General features: G+C 37.7%; 1 protein-coding gene across 1 annotated transcript in view; it reads left to right on the top strand.

Annotated features, from left to right (window-relative positions):
- Positions 1–17,114, top strand: part of VPS50 (VPS50 subunit of EARP/GARPII complex) — a 154,572-nt gene extending 137,458 nt beyond the window's left edge. The window contains 6 exon segments of the mRNA XM_007939810.2: positions 836–984; positions 2,253–2,349; positions 3,603–3,761; positions 10,166–10,287; positions 12,084–12,273; positions 16,995–17,114. Of these exon segments, the coding sequence (XP_007938001.2) occupies positions 836–984; positions 2,253–2,349; positions 3,603–3,761; positions 10,166–10,287; positions 12,084–12,273; positions 16,995–17,114 (837 nt within the window).
- The last annotated feature ends 585 nt before the right edge of the window (positions 17,115–17,699 follow it).

The following is a 17,699-nucleotide window of genomic DNA, read 5'->3' as shown; positions in this document are numbered from 1 at the left end:
GCCAGCAAATTCATTTATAATTAGGAATATGTTTCTCTGAAGTCTTAGACTGTGTATGACTCATATCCAAGGCACTCCTTGTGGGGCATCAGAATACCTGGAAGGGTAAATTGGGAATGAGAATGTTGCTAGTGAGCATGGCATCATTTACTTCTGTAAAACTGAGAGAGCTGAAAACTGTGAATTTTTCTACCTCAAATTAGACCACATCACTCCTGTGGACAATGTTAGTGTTTCCCAGCTTCAGTGGTTCTCTCTTGGACAGTGCCGAGGAACCTAGCTCATGCTTTCTTTGGGCATCCCTTTTCTATGTTCACTGATCATCTTCCTTCTCATCACTGCTCTATCTCCAGACATATGCAATGCACCCAGTTTGGTTTCAGTTATAACTACATCCTAGGCCTGCCTTCTTGAGATTATACCAAGGTTGTCTCGATTAAGGTTTGTCTGTGAAATAGTTAATCATACCATAATTTGGATGTTACCAGTTTAGCTTTCAAAGGGTAAGCTCATTTCCCTCTTTCACAAGTTCTTGAGGAGCATTTCAGGAATTTCACTGTCATTTCGATGAGACATCTGTTAATTCATAAAGCTTCCTTGTTTTGACAGACTTCAGGTCACGTATAGACGGTAGCAAATAGTGTTGAAAGAAATTATACAAAGATCATTTAGTAAAAAAAAAAAAAGTTCCTGTATCACAAAATTTAGAAGCATGCAAAAAATTAAAACTAAACTAAATTAATATGTGAGCATTTTAAGTATAGTTTCAGTTTTATCAACATCACATGATTTATTGCTATTAGATTTACTATTTCAGGTTGTGTTTTTCTTTCAGGAAGTTTCAGCTGATCCTACTGGCACACTCACAGCAGCAGAAGAGAGAAAGGAGAAGGTACCGAGCCCACACCTCAGTCAGCTAGTGGTTTTGACATCTGGGGATACATTGTATGGTTTGGCAGAGAGAGTGGTAGCCACAGAATCCTTGTAAGTTGTTAAAAAACAGTTGCTTTGCCATTCAGTATTTAAGAAAGGTTCTGAAAGTAGCATTTTACAGTTAGACTTCCAGATGCATATAGTTAACATTTCTAAATATGTATTTCTGAGAATTATATTCTAAAATAGATTGCTAGTTAATTTTTAAAACTACATGGTTAGCATTCAGTTATGTAAATGGAAAAAAAGAAATCTTTCAAGTTTGAATCTTTAGCAACATGATCCTTGCTTTACTTTACAAAGCACTGTGATATTTCATACTGAGAACTGGTTACAACTGGAAAACTCCGATATGCTTTATATATTCCTGTGAAATTGTAGAGAAATCAGTCACATTATCAGTTAAGTGTAAATATAGTTGATCCTTGACAGCAGCAAGAATACTTCCTGATCTTTATAAATCCTCAAGTTGGATGATATAATTAAAGCATATAACTTCTTCCATAAACTTTGGGCCAATGTGAGTTAAGAGTTTTTGCATATGTAAGAAAAAGCAGAGAAAAACCATGTACCATTGCAGAGCAACTGGCTTATTCACCAGCCAATGACTCCGCTCCTGCACACCAGCTCTACTCATCTATAGTTCGTGTATGGGCTTCAGCTGAATTTACAGTTCACTACATGTTATGAAAGGAGCCCTGGTGGTGCAGTGATTAAGCTCTTGTCTGCTAACGGAAAAGTTGTCAGTTGGAACCCACCAGCCACTCTGCAGCAGAAAAGGCCTGGTGATCTACTCCCACAAAGATTACAGCCTAGGAAACCCTACAGAACAGGTCTGCTCTGTGAGTCAGAATGGGCTTGATGGCACACAGCAGCAACATGTTACGAATGGGTTTCTTTTGAAAAGTGTCAGATGTTAAATCTGTGAATTTCAAGAGTCTGTTGTATATAATTAAATGGAATCTTTAAAAGAAATCCTTTCAAAAGAAATATAGTTGTTTTCTTTCTTTTAAAGAAAGAAATGTTGTCTGGGCATATTTTACACACAAAGCAAGCATAACCCCACACCTTGTGATAACCAGATTAGCTCTTTGAAATCACATTTACTCTTTCACCTTAGTTTCCATTCAGTGATAAGCTCAGCTTTAGTTATTCTGTAGGTTGTAAATGAACACAAGTGTTAGTTTGGAAGCTTGCTAAAGTAGAAAATACTCTTGTTAAAGTTTTGCTTAAAGATATTAAGGATTGCTTATAGAAGACATTTGACAGGCTCTAAATCTTGGACTTTGTTTACACTGTGGTTGATTTATTCTCTGTAGGGTATTCTTGGCTGAACAATTTGAGTTCCTTCAGCCACATCTGGATGCTGTGATGCCTGCAGTGAAAAAACCCTTTCTTCAGCAGTTTTATTCTCAGGTCAGAGTTGGTCTTATGTATAATCTTACAGTGAGCAGTTAGGACTGTCACACGTTACCTGGTAATTTTGCTAGTGGTCAGTGTCCACACTCCAGGACAGTGAATTCAAATGTTTATGTATTCATTAGTGAATTCCCATATTTAGTAAATACTTATTGGATATTGACAACTTTTAGGAGCTCTAGTAGCATAATGCCTAAGGCACTTGACTGCTAACCAGAAGGCTGGTGGTTCAAACCCACCAGCCACTCCTCGGAAGCAAGATGGGGTAATCTACTTCCATAGTGATACTGCCTTGGAAACACAAGGAGGGGTCGCTATGAGTCAGGTCCGACTTGACGGCACGTAACACCAACAACAACACTGACAACTTTTAGTCTATTGAATTACAGCCAATTAAAGCTACATTTGCAATAAAGTATGATAAGCAGTGTGATACGGGGAAGGAACAAGGTACTGTGGGAGTAAATGATAGTGTATTTAACCCAGACTGGAGGGGAGAGGTGTTGATAGGAGAAGGTTGTCAAAGAGAGGCTGTTTGGAGGAGGTAATGGTTAAGCTGGACCAGCCGGATAAAGAGGATGAGCTGAGAGTCTATACCAGACTAATGAATTGGCACAAATGAAAAGCAGAAAGTGAGAAAGAGAAAGGTACGTGTGAACATGTGAGGAAAACCTCAGTCTGTCAGAGCAAAGAATAGAGCTAGAGATGAGAAAGGGGCTGGAATGGTAAGCAGGGCCACATAATGTAGAGGCTGTTAAGCCAGGTGTTATTCCAAGGGCACCAGGAAGCTCCTGAAGGAATTGAAACAGGTGAGCAGTATGGTCAGCGCTGTTTTAGGACAGGTAGTCTGGTGGCAGTGTCAAGACTGGACTTGAGATAGCAAGCCTAGAGGCAGGGAGACTGGTTTGGAGGCTGTTACCGTATTGCAGATGAGCGATAATGGTGTCTTGAATTAGGGCAGTGAGAGTGATAGTGGAGAGAAGTGGAAGAATTTGTTAAATATTAGTTAGTCTTCATGAAAATCTGTAATTCTGTTATAGTTGTAGTGCCACTGGCTTCAAGTTTAGTAAAATATATGTTTTGAATAAAGACTTTGTCCATGAGTTAAAAGTATTTTCATAACTTAAATCTCCAAATGTATAGTCTTTTATTTTCAGATATGTTGTATACTAGAGACCAAGGTAAAATATTCTCTTTAAATTTGATATTTTTAAAAAATAATTGTTTTTTTACTGTGGAATTTCTTTCAGACGATTTCAACTGCCAGTGAACTGCGCAAGCCAATTTACTGGATTGTAGCTGGTAAAGCCATTGATTATGAGCAAATGCTGCTTCTAATGGCTAATGTGAAATGGGATGTAAAGGAAATTATGTCCCAGCACAACGTATATGTAGATGCACTGCTAAAGGCAAGTACTCTTGGACTTTGTTGGAGATCATTCTAGTAAGAGATTTCCAATAATTGCAATAGCTCTAAAATATTAAGATTATAGTTATCAGCACATTCTGGCATCATGATAGTAGTTCAAGTCCCTGGGTTGGAATGGACTTACTTTCTGAATTTTGTGTTTTTTTTAGGTCCAAGAATACTTTGCGAATTTTTCTTTATGCCTGCTAATGTTTCATATTAAGTTAGAGTTTATTACATTCCATGGCTGATTGTCAAATTGTGTAATCCAGTAGTCATGACTCTAGTGACATCATCCAGTGTGGTTCATGCACTGATACCGGTTCTGGTGGTATGGTTGTTAATTAAGGGACTTACACGTCCGCAAGGAGCTCTGGTAGCATAGTGCCTAAGGTACTTGACTGCTAACCAGAAGGCTGGTGGTTCAAACCCACCAGCCGCTCCTCAGAAGGAAGATGGGACAGTCTACTTCCCTAGTGATTCTGCCTCAGAAACCCAAGGAGGGGGCACTATGAGTCGGGTCTGACTCGAGGGCACATAATGACAACAACAACAACACATCTGCAGGGAATTTACATGCCAGGGTGGAGACAGTGCTAAACACATAAATGAGATATTATATGTCAGGTTATGGTTAGTGCTGATGGGAAAAAAAAGCAGAAGAGGGATAGAAAGTGACAAGAAAGAGTGGGAGAGGGATACCAATTATTAACTGGGGTCAGAGAAGGACTCTGATAAAAAGACAGTTGAGGAGCAGCCTAAAGGAAGTTAGGAAATGAGTCATGTGGCTATCTGGGGTGTGAAAAGTACATTGGAGAAAATACAGGTAGCATTCAGAAGAAATTTGTTTTTAATTTTTGTCAGTGAAAAGAAAATTGGCCCTTCTTGAACTCCTGACTGTATCTCATTTATTCTAGCTTTCTTATTTGCTTAGTCCAAGGCAATGTAATAGCCTGGGACATTTGAATTCCAATAATTCCAATAAACAAAGCAATGGGAGCTCTGGTAGCATAGTGCCTAAGGCACTTGACTGCTAACCAGCAGGCTGGCAGTTCAAACCCACCAGCCACTCCTCGGAAGGAAGGTTGGGCAATCTACTTCCATAGTGATACTGTCTCGGAAACCCAAGGAGGGGTTCCTATGAGTCAGATGCGACTCAATGGCACATAACAACAACAACAACAAGCAAAGCAATAGATTAAAAGAAATAGCAGCATTCCATCTACTATGTCAACTCCAGTCAACTGGCGGTACTCTTCTGGAGGGCCAGGTAGAAGACTGTGAGGGTATGCCCTGATGCAAGCGACATAGTACCAAGCTCTGGTAGCATAGTGGCTAAGACACTTGCCTGCTAACCAGACGGCTGGCGGTTCAAACCCACCAGCCACTCCTCGGAAGGAAGGTTGGGCAATCCTACTTCCGTAGTGATACTGCCTCGGAAACCCAAGGAGGGGTTGCTATGAGTCGGGGCCGACTCGACGGCATATAACAACAACAGGAGTCAGCAGGAGACCCAATGGGTGAGTGACACCAAGGGTTTCTATATTTGCCACCCATTGAAATACTAGGAAGAAATTTGATTTCTTGAGCACTCAGGATATTTCAGTATGGAATTTTAATGTTGAATTTGGAGCTTCCTGGGTGGCACAAACCATTAAGCATTTGACTATTATCTGAAAAGTTGGTGGTTCGAACACACCCAGAGGCACCTAGCCATCTACTTCCATGAGGTCACAACCTTGAAACCCCTGTGGAGCACTTCTCTGCATATATGGTCTCACCATCAGTCAGAATTGACTCAACAGCAACTAATAACAACAACAACAGAAATGTCTAATTTAACAGATAAAAAGGTAATATAAATATTACCTCTTAACAATTCTGTTTTTAAAAGTTGATTCTGTTTTTTTGACATGCAAACCATGGTAATCAGTGATCAAGAAAAAAAGACTTCTACACTCAGCAAATATATATACTAGAAGGAACCTACTCATTTCATTTATTCTTAATTCCAAGATATATGAATTTATAATAGTATATATTATTCAGATTATTAGCCTGAACTCAATTTATAGCACTTAAAATAGTCCTTCATAAAGGTTAATATTTAGTGAAAACTTTTCTTCTTTCTATTACTATCCAAAGCCAAACATTTTGGTGAAAGGAAATCTGTTTTTGTTTCCACAAAAGAATCTGAAGTAAAATGAAAGATTTTTTATTATTCATTTAATAATACGCTGTCTTGAATATTTAATTTAGTAGTTAAATTAGTAGAATACCATTTTATAAAGAAAGCTTATAACTTTATCTTTAAGAGAAACCTTATTAAAATAAAATATTAATATTAATGAAAAAAGTTATGTCATGACTCTTGAAATCCAAAGCAGAGTTTACTGTCGGGAGTGTATAAATGCAGTAGCAAATATAGTTTGTCTTTGGCATTCATGAAATGAGCCAACATATGAACAGCAGTTATTAAACTGTTATTTTCATAGGTAAGTTTACTGACCGCCACTCACGTGTCGGTTTGTTACACTGTGAGGTCTTGCATGTTGCTGTGATGCTGGATGCTATGCCACCAGTAATTCAAATACCAGTAGAGTCACCCATGTGGACAGAGCTTCCAGACTAAGACAGGCTGGGAAGAAAGGTCTGGAGATCCATTTCTAAAAAAAAAAGTGGCCAGTGAACACCTTATGAACAGCAGTGGAACCCTGTCTGACACAGTGCTGGAAAATGAGCCCTCAGGTTGGAAGACCCTCAAAATATGACTAGGAAAGAGCTGCCTCCTCAAAGTAGAGTTGACCTTAATGACGTGAGGATGGGGTAAAGAGTTTGGGGCCTTTATTTGCTGGTGTGGCACAACTCAAAATGAGAAGAAGCAGCTGTAAACATCCGTTAATAATAGGAATGTGGAATGTATGAATGTGGAAGTGTGAATCTAGGAAAATTGGAAGTCCTCAAAAATGTAATGGAACACAAAGATTGATATCCTAGGCATTAGTGAGCTGAAATGGACTGATAATGACCGTTTTGAATTGGGCAATCATATGGACTACTTTGCCAAGAATGTCAAAAAGAAATGGCATTGCATTTATCATCAAAAAGAATATTTCAAGATCTATTCTGAAGTACAGTGTTACCAGTGATACAATAATATGCCTACAAGGAAGACCAGTTAATACTAGGTTATTCAAATTTATGTACCAGCCACAAATGCTAAAGGTGAAGAAATTGAAGATTTTTTACCAACTTCTACGGTCTGAAATTGATCAAATATGCAATCAAAATGCTTTGATAATTACTGGTGGTTAAAAAGTTGGAAACAAAGAAGGATCAATAGTTGAAAAATATGGCCTTTGTGATAGAAAGAATGCCAGAAATTTCATGACAGAATTTTGCGAGACCAATAACTTACTCATGGCAAACGTTTTCAACAACATGCCTGGTGACTATACAAAAGGGCCTCACTGGATGTAATACACAGGAATCAAATAAACTACATCTGTGGGAAGAGGCTATGGAAAAACTCATTATTATCAGTCAGAACAAGGCCAGGGGATGACTGCAGAAAAAACAGTTGCTCATACGCAAGTTCAAGTTGATGCTGAAGAAACAAGGCTGTGAAAGCCAAAGTATGACCTTGAGTATATACCACCTGAATTTAGAGATCAACTTGAGGATAGATTTTATGCATTGAACACTAATGACTGAAAACCAGATGAGTTGTGGGATGACATCAAGGACATCATACATGAAGAAAGTAAAAGATCATTAAAAAGATATGAAGGCAAGAAAAGACCAAAATGGATGTCATAAAAAGCTCTGAAACTTGCTCTTCAACATAGAGTAGCTAAAGCAGATGGAAAAAATGATGAAGTAAAAGAGCTGAACTGAAGATTTCAAAGGATAGTTCAAGAAGACAAAGTAAAGTATTAAAATGTGCAAGACCTGGAGTTAGAAATCCAAAAGGGAAGGACATGCTTGGCGTTTGTGAAGCTGAAAGAACTGACGAATAAATGTAAATCTTGAGTTACAATATCGAAAGATTTTGTAGGCAAAATATTGAACAATGTGGGAAGCATCAGAAGAAGATAGAAGAAATACACAGAATCACTGTACCAAAAAGAATTAGTTGATGTTCATCCATTTCAGGAGGTAGCATATGATCAAGAACTGTGGTATTGAAGGAAGAAGTCCAAGCTGTACTAAAGGAATTGGTGAAAAATAAGGCTGCAGGAGTTGACAGAGTACCAATTGAGATGTTTCAACAAATGAACCCAGTGCTGGAAGCACTCACTCGTCTATGCCAGAAAAAATTGGAAGACAGCTACTTTGTCAGCCAGCTGGAAGAGATCTATATTTGTGCCCATTCCAAAGAAAGGTGATCCCGTGAATTGTGGAAATTATTCAAAGAATATCATTAATAGCACATGCAATTAAAATTCTGCTGAAGATGATTCAAAAACTCTTGCAGCAATATATTGACAGGGAACTTCCAGAAGGTCAAGCTGGATTCAGAAGAGGATGTAGAATGAGGGATATCATTGCTGATACCAGAGGGATCTTGTCTGAAAACACAGAATACCAGAAAGATGTTTACCTGTGTTTTATTGACTATACAAAGGCATTCAACTGTGTAGTTTAATTATGGATAATGTTACAAAGAACGGGGATTCTAGAACAGTTAATTGTGCTCATGTGGAACCTGTACATAGACTAAGAAGCAGTTGTTCAAGTAGAATAAGGGGATATTGCATTGTTTAAAATCAGGAAGGGTGTGCATCAGGGTTGTATCCTTTCACCATATTTATTCGATCTGTTGAGCAAATAATCCTAGAAGCTAGACTATATGAAGAAGACACAGCATCAAGAGTGTAGGAAAATTCATTAGCAACTTTGCTTGCTGAAAATGAAGAGGACTTGAAGCACTTACTGATGAAGATCAAATACTGCAACCTTCAGTTTGGATTACACCTCAACATAATAAAACAAAAGTCCTCACAACTGGACCAATAAGTAACACCTTGATAAACAGACAAAATACTTAAGTTGTCAAAGATTTCATTTTAGTGAATTTACTCTCAGTGCCCATGATAGCAGCAGTCAAGAAATCAAACAGTGTATTGCATTGGACAAAACTGCTGCAAAAGACCTCTTTGGCAAACATGTCACTTTGAGGACTAAGATGCATCTGACCTGAGCCATGGTATTTTCAATTACTTCATGTCTGTGTGAAAGCTGGATAATGAACAAGGAAGATGGAAGAACAATTGATGACTTTGAATTTTGATGTTGGTGCAGAATATTGACTATACCATGGACTGCCTAAAGAACAAACAAATCTGTGTTGGGAGAAGTACAGCCAGAATGCTCCTTTGAAGCAAGGATGTCAAGACTTCGTTTCATGTCACCTATTTTGGACATGTTATAAGGAGGGACTAGTTCTTGGAGAAGGACATCATACTCTGTGAATTAGATGGCCAGCGAAAAAGAGGAAGATCCTGAATGAGATGAGTCGACACCATGGCTCCAGCAGTGGGCGCAAGCATAGCAAATGATTGAGCAGATGGTGCTGGGCCAGCAGTGTTTCTTTCTGTTGCATGTAAAGTTGCTATCTGTTGGAAGTGACTCGAGGGCTCAGAACAACAATAACAAGCTTAGTAAATTGAAGATACACTTCCTTTCTGTCATTAATTAGAAACAATTAACTGTCAAAAATAAATCCATAAGAAAAACTGTGATTTAGGAAGCTTCTCAAAGCTCAAAAGAATGACACAGTTATCATTATGTGCTAACTTGACTAGTGGTCATCAGAATAGTTTTCTTCTTTTTCTCCCCAAGTTCATTATTATAAAATTTGAGCATATATCATTCTTGACTTGCTGAATATTGTATAGCTTCTCTCTTCAATAAACTAGAGAAAAATATTATTTTAAGCCTTCTTAGATTTATTTGAAATACATTGTCAAGGAACAGCCAACAGCATTTATTTTTTTATAAATGACCAGAACGTATTATTGAAGGGTGAACCATCTGCTACTGTCATGTAATTATTAGAATTGTTTAAATTAGGCATATGTGTTTTTATTTTTAGTACAGTGATGTAAAAGTTACTAATAGATAAAAATGTTCAGCTTTCTATAAGTAATAGAAAATAGTTTATGCTTTTATATTCCTTTGTACAAAAACTTTGCAGCTGTATGAAGATGTTGGAATCCCTCAATATATAATAATTTATTTTCTTTGGTATACTTTACCTGTCACACTAAATCCTAATTATCTTTTTGTTTTGTTTTCTTTGATTCTGAGTCTTTCTAAATCATCTTCTTTATTAGTTTAGTGAGAAATCAGTGTAACATTATAATGATATTTATATATGGTCCTGATTTTTGTCTTCTTTAGGAATTTGAACAGTTTAACAGAAGGTTAAATGAGGTTTCTAAGAGAGTCCGGATACCCTTGCCTGTGTCTAATATACTTTGGGAACATTGTATCCGACTGGCCAACAGAACTATTGTGGAAGGGTAAGTTCTTCATGAAAGCATTATCTATTTCTTAAATGATAATTTATAATATATGAATAACATTATATGCTATCACTACTACTGGATGGGGAGATTAGGTAGAAGGAATAATAAATAGCCATCAATCCCGTAATAATTCAGGTTTGACTTTGGAATATAATTGGAGAGAAAACCTTAAAGTGCACTATGCCTGCCCTTTTCTTTTCTTACTGATGACCTAGAGCCACCTCTTAGATGAATGAAGAATGAGGTATTGGATGTTTATCTGACAGTTAACCTAATAATAAATCCTATCACCTAATTTTGATGGTGGTGATTATGCATAACATTTATTGAGCACCAATTAATTATGTATCGTTTATTAAACCAAACACTTCAAAGGATTATGTCACCAAATCCTAACAAACTCTCTTTGATAGGTACTATTGTTATCTTTATTTTATTGTTACCTGGGATAATTTAGCTTCAGAAAGAGATTACATAACTTGTCCAAGTTCATACAGTTTTTCAGGGCAGAAAAGGCACACGGACTCATGATTTTCTTAGGCTGAAATCAGTTCTCCTAATGACTGTGTCACAGCTAACAATAATTGTCTCATTATAAAAGATACAAATCTTTCATATGTTGGGTTCACAAGCTATTAATAATAATTTTCCCACTTACCAGAGACCATGCTTTTTGTGCTCGTAATATCCAGAACACAAGTAATAAACTGTAATACAATGGACATATTCCTGAAAAGCAAACATCTATCTCAGAGACCACACACAGTGACCTAGAATTGCACCTCAATTGAATTTTCATATGACTTTTGATCTGATTTCTCTTCAGCTCTTGATTGTTATAGAAAAGAATGTATTAGAAAGAAGGAAGGAAATGGTGATAAGCTGACAAGCTGATAGGCACTTACCTATTAAAACAGTGGTAAAAATTGCAAAATGGCTGGCTCTGTGTCAGCGATCATTACAAACAAGTATTAGTAAGTTTGTTTGATAGAGAACTGTATGATATTTGTTACATTTTGGTCCAAATACTTTTTTATAAAAGAAAATATTTGGTCCCTTTAAATAATAAAAGCTTTAATGTCCTTGCAAATTTCCTTTGGCAGATTCCCTAACATTAAATTTTCTAGGTTTTATGTGATTGAAGGAATGAGACACTTATTATGAGGAATACATGTTATATATATTGTATGGTTAATATATTTACTTTTATTTCTAGTGCACCTTAAAACCAGCAGTATTTCATCAGTGTGGGTTGTGAGAATAAGTCTTTAAAGTGTTTTATTCAGACAAAAATATATATTCTATATGCTTATATGTCTGCATGTTTACTGAATGTTCGTGGGGGCGTAATTTCATTTATTTCTTTTGCATTGAGTATTAACAGTCTTAGGAAATCAAGATTACTTTGGATTATTCATAGCTTAATTTATAAATTATTCTTGTCAGGCAGATCAACTGGATTAGCAGTTTAACTTTCTTACAGATCATTATGCTTATTGGGTGTAAGGAACTGTGGTCTTTAGAGAGACAAAGACCCTTAGAAGTTGCTCTGTCTCTTTACTTTTCAGATGAGGACACTGAGGCCCAGATAGGTAAATGACAGCTGAGTGACAAGGCTTGGACACAGCTCTTTGTCCTGTTGTCTTTTCATTTCTAAAGAATGTGTCCAAATAGGGGTTAGAGAATAGGACTGAATTCTGGGGTGTGTGGTTGGATTATTTTTTAAAAGTACTTAAAGGTTTCTTTACTTAACCAAGCCCTCCTTTATTATTTATTATTATGTATCTTAGATATGCCAATGTCAAGAAATGTAGTAATGAGGGTCGTGCCTTGATGCAATTGGATTTTCAACAGTTTTTAATGAAACTTGAAAAACTAACAGATATTAGACCCATTCCTGATAAAGAATTTGTGGAAACTTATATTAAAGCCTACTACCTGACTGAGAATGACATGGAACGCTGGATCAAAGAGCACAGGGTAAGAGCTGGGAAACAGTTAATTAAGTTTTTATTCCTTTTCCTTTGTGTCTGGTTTATATATATATACATATATATATATGTTATTCAGACTCATGAAAGTGAAATATAAAGATGAATTTGCTTTCTTAGCATAAGTTATTTAGGCCAGTTCATTACCACATTCAGATTGTGCTTTGCCCTTTTCCTAATCAAATTCTTTTGATCCTTTTGTGAACTGTAGCAGTACTTACCTGGAGACAGAGCCAAAGTCCCAACATTGACTGCATTTATTCTATGACTGTGTTGTAGTAAAAGGCTGAAGTTGGTTAACATCAAGATAAATCGAATATAGCAACATTGAAAACTTTCATAAACTAAACTGTTACATGCTGTAAACCTTCTTGTACCCCTCAACCACTGAAATGTGATGTTCTGAATACATTTACATGCATTAGTGACAATTGAAGGTATTATTTAACTGATTCAATTTAACTTGTGTCTATGATTAGATCTTACCTTTAATAATGATATGATTATTTTATGTGGATATAGAGATTAAGTAGAGGAAAATACTATTTATTAAGTGATATTTAGAATAGTGACTGTATGACATCGTTCAGTTCAGCATATATCACCTGAGCATACCTGGTATGGGGGGCTTTCTGTATGATTGTTACATCATTTGTCTAGATTAGCAGTCTATGAAGACGGATTTAATGGAAATATAAAAAAACCAAAACAAACTCACTGCCGATCAAGTCTATTCGACTCATGGTGACCCTTCCTTAGGTTTCCGAGGTGGTGTCTCTACAGAAGTAGATTGCCCAGTCTTCCTTCTGAGGAGTGGCTGGTGGATATGAACCGCCAGCCTTCTGGTTGCCAGTCAGATGCCTTAAACACTACTATGCCACCAGATGGAGCACATTAAAATCATCACCAAATTGCATTACTTTAACTTTGGTATTCACAGTTACTTAGGGTATAAAAATCATGAGTAAAAGCTAAGTAACATTATTTCATTTGACTAGGTAAGGAAATAAGGAATTATTTGCATTTACTTTATCAGGCTCATCTTTGTTTATTTCAGCAAGCAAGGAAAATGAAATGAGCAGTGTTGTTGTTTGTTGTGTGCCATTGAATCAATTCTAACTCTTAGTGACCCAGTAAGTTTCCAGGCTGTCATCATTACGGAAGTCGACTTCCACATCTTTCTCTCACAGAATGGCTGATGGGTTCACATTGGTTAGCAGCTGAGTGCTTAATGTTTGTGCCACCACAGTTCCTGCAAAAAGGAAATGGGGGTGGCATCCTTCTCTTACCTCCTCTAACTTCATGAGAGGGAAGGAAAATCACCATCAGCAGCCCAAGGCTGATTCCTCTGAGGCAGAAGTCAGACATGCCACCACCCTCTGACCTTCTTACCAGCTCTGACACCAACAGTCCTCTCTCTCTGCTTCTCTACTAAGTTTGATTATTCATTGCAGTGGCCATACAAACTCAGAGACAATACTCACAATGTTGGGGGTTTATAAGGGAAATAAGAGATTACTATTCAGGTTCAGGAACACATAGGATATGGTTCTTCTATCGGGACAGCCTCCTCTCTGCCATGCCCACAGGCATGCTGCTCTTGGGCTTTCGGCCTCTTGGTCTGGCCTCTGCCCTGCTCAGACATGTTAAAAGGCTCTTTTAGCTCTGTTGATAGGTGCACCTAAGTTCACCCCATTCCATCAGCAAACCTCCTGCCAAAAGGCACTCTGCTTTCTCACTCTGTGGGCCGGCAAGCCTGCTGTTCTGTTTCATGCTGGTCTTTCAGTTCTGCCTCTGTTGCTGTGGTTTCTCTCCCTGTCATTTGTCTGCTGTAATCTCAGTGCAGGGATCTTGGGTCCAAGGACGAGCTCCATTGTTGGCTCTTCTCTGTCTTGATGGTAGTGAGATACCCCTTTTTGCCTCTAGGATGGCTTATGTTAAGCCTAGCAGAATGGCAAAACTGATGCATCCCTGCTTTAGAGTTCCATACACCTTAGTTCCTTGGTTCCACCCCACAAGGGTGCCATGTACCTCATTTACATTACTAACAAGCTATCCAGTCCCCTTGATGGACTACAAGCACCTTACATTGTATAGTTCCACCCAGTCGTATGGTGGGACTCACAAAGACCATGGTTAGAAGAGTCATACTAAGTAATTCACTGTACCACAGCTCCTTAGCCTGGAACATTTGCTTATGTTTACTGTAAATGTGCCCACAGTAGGCAGTTTCAGATCTTTGGAAAGGAAGTTGAATTGTTTGAGTTATTTTCACTGATTTTGATTAAAACCAGAACTAAGGAAAACTTCACACCTTTAATCTCACCAACCTCTGATATTTGAGAATGAAAATGTTAAAATCGGGTATAGATAGACTGCTGAATGTTGTCAGAATCCACTTGGTGAAGTAAGCTGTAAACATTTCAGAGTTGCTATTGAGGAAAGGATTTGGGGCAAGAATGTAAAGTAGCTGAGGAGAAACCGCATAGCTTGTAAGTACCCATTATTTGATGGAAGAACCATGCCCATTTTGGGGTTTCCTCTTTCAATATAGTGGAGGAACATTTTAACTTAGTATTTTGAAAGAACTTTTAACTAATTGGTATCTGTAATTTGGTGAAGTTTTTCCAAAGGCAGGGGACTCTTGTCTGTTTCCTAGGGAATCTGCCCACGATGACTAGTCTAGTTAGTATTCAGTGATTACGGATGTCCATCAGGTGTTGAGGGATTAAATGAAATATATTTCCTGGGTGAGGAGGAATGCTCTCAGAGTGCAGATACACAAACAGTGATTTTCTGGGTTTTTTTAATATGAACTTTATCATATTTTGAAATTTTAGTTTCCCTTAATGGTTACCTCCAGTGAAGACAGATTTTCTCTTATTATTAGGTGACAGTATACAAAATTATCCTTCCGTATATGAATTCCTGGTATTCGAACCCCAGGACCAAATCATTGTGCAAAAGTTTTCTTATGAATCCCTATTTATTCTAACTGTAGCAACTCATCTTCTGAAATTCAGGAGCCAAATGGATTTGGATAGTGAAAGATACTAAGAATTTTGCTTCTTAGCCATCAGTTTCAATATGAGTGTTTATGAAATAGTAACTTTCTGATCCATGTGACCTAATTCACTTATTTTCTCTAATAGGAGTTGTTGGATATCTTTAAAGTATTTTAGGTGTTTTGCTGTTGTTGAGAATTTACACAGTCAAACATACACAATTTCAACAGTTTCTACGTGACAATTGATGACGTTCTTTCAATTATACAACCATTCTCATGCTAATTTTCTGAGTTGTTCTCCCCCATTAGCATAAATTCATTGCCCTCTAAGATTTCTGTCTAATCTTTTAAGTTGGCTATTGTTGATTTGATCCTATATGTTGTTGTTATGTGCCCTTGAGTCGGACCTGACTCATAGCGACCCCACCTTGGGTTTCTGAGGCAGTATCACTACAGAAGTTGATCACCCAACCTTCCTTCCGAGGAGCGGCTGGTGAGTTTGAACCTCCAGCCTTCTGGTTAGCAGTCAAGTGCCTTAGGTACTACGCTACCAGAGCTATAGATCATTCTTAATAGAGCTTAGTGCCCAAAGCAGACATTTTTACTAGTTAAGCTAAATCTTGTTTGGTTTTAAGAAGATTTTAGGGGATGTTTTGTTACAAGGCTTAAAGGTTATCTCAGGGCAAATAGTTTTGGAGGTTCATCCAGCCTCCATAGCTCCAGAAAGTCTAGATTCCATGAGAGTTTGAAGTTCTGCTCTGTGCATTTCCCTTTTGATCAGGACTGTGCTGTAAAATCTTTGATCAAAATGTTGAGTAATTGTAGGCACTATGCAGTTCTTCTCACCTCAGGGGAAAGGAGCAGTTTGTCCAGGGAGGCAGTTAGCTACATAGTCCATATCTTCCACCTATACCTCACTCTCTTTCTTCCTTTGTTGTTGTTATGTGCTGGCGAGTTGGACCTGACTCATAGCGACCCTTCCTTGGGTTTCTGAGGCAGTTTCACTACGGAAGTAGATTGCCCAACCTTCCTTCCAAGGAGTGGCTGGTGGGTTTGAACTGCCAACCTTCTGGTTAGCAGTCAAGTGCCTTAGGCACTACGCTACCAGAGCTCCTTCTTCCTTTGTTACTCCAGGCAAATGGAGAGCAATTATTGTACATTGGGTAGCTACTTGCAAGCTTTTAAGATGTCAGGCACCACGCAGTGAACTAGGAGGTAGAACAGAAACAGTGAACACATTATTAGACCAATTAACTGAGATGCCCCCTGAAACCAAGGAACCAGATCCCATGAGGTTTTTGGTGATTTCTGAAATTTTTACCTATAGTGTTTACAAAATGCAGAGTGCCAGAAAATATTTGTTAGGATTTTAAAAATGTGAAATGTCTATATTTTGATAATAGCAGAGTCATCACAGAGGCAAGTGTACAGTGTGTGATCTTCAAAGTAATGAAAAGCATAAGCATGTTGGATTACTCAGCTATGTGAAAGCAGATTTCTGCAGCTTCCTGTTTCAGATCTATAGCACATATGCTTACTCCGTTTTTATAGCTTGGTTAACAATGTGTCGTCCATGTCCCAACTGTAACTTTCAGTGCTTTTTATCCACTGGCACCTGAGTATGCATGTACCTGTTCTTTTGTTGCATGGAGCAGATACATGGCTTTGAATGTGCTGAATGTGGATCTTCTTTCTTTGAGCAGGAGTATTCAACAAAGCAGCTGACCAATCTGGTGAATGTTTGCCTGGGATCCCATATCAATAAGAAAGCAAGACAGAAACTTCTGGCAGCTATCGATGATATCGACAGACCCAAAAGATAATAAACACAGCTTTTTCCTCAATGGCGTTGATCTTCTCTAAACCTATATGACGTGAAAGCCAGTTTTTCATGTACTCCCGACGACTGTCTGCTAAGAAACTTGTGCATGTTCTTTCCTCTTGGAAAGTGGAAAACATCTACGTTTGTGTGGTATTTTCAAATGATTTTTATATGCTCTGGTCATTTCTCTTTAACTTTTGATCTCATTTGTTGTAATCCCTTCCTGTATTGTTGCCCCATCAATAGCTATTGTTATGTGACTACAATGATAATGTTTACAGAAAAATGTAACTTAAATATAAAATTAAAAGGAATGGTGGCTTACTATATCCATGGGCAGTTTTTGGAGAAAGAATTTCAATGAAAATATGTTGGCAATTTGCTACCCGCTGAACTTTGTTCTTAATAAGCATAATACGAAAGGATAATGTACAGTACCTCCTAATTATGACCACTGCACTGCATGAGCATTAAAAAGTGTACGTCAGAAAATTCACTGTGTTCTCTGTGTTTTAAAATGTCAAAGTTTATGTCACAGTCAATTTGGCCATAACAAAGTGATCATAAATGGTGAAATTTAATAAAT

The sequence above is a fragment of the Orycteropus afer genome, unplaced genomic scaffold (genome assembly GCF_000298275.1).
Source record: "Orycteropus afer afer isolate SDZICR_OR568_19922 unplaced genomic scaffold, OryAfe1.0 scaffold00063, whole genome shotgun sequence".
Classification (NCBI taxonomy): domain Eukaryota; kingdom Metazoa; phylum Chordata; class Mammalia; order Tubulidentata; family Orycteropodidae; genus Orycteropus; species Orycteropus afer.
The sequence above is the reverse complement of the archived record's forward strand: the minus strand, read 5'-3'. Positions and strand labels throughout refer to the sequence as shown.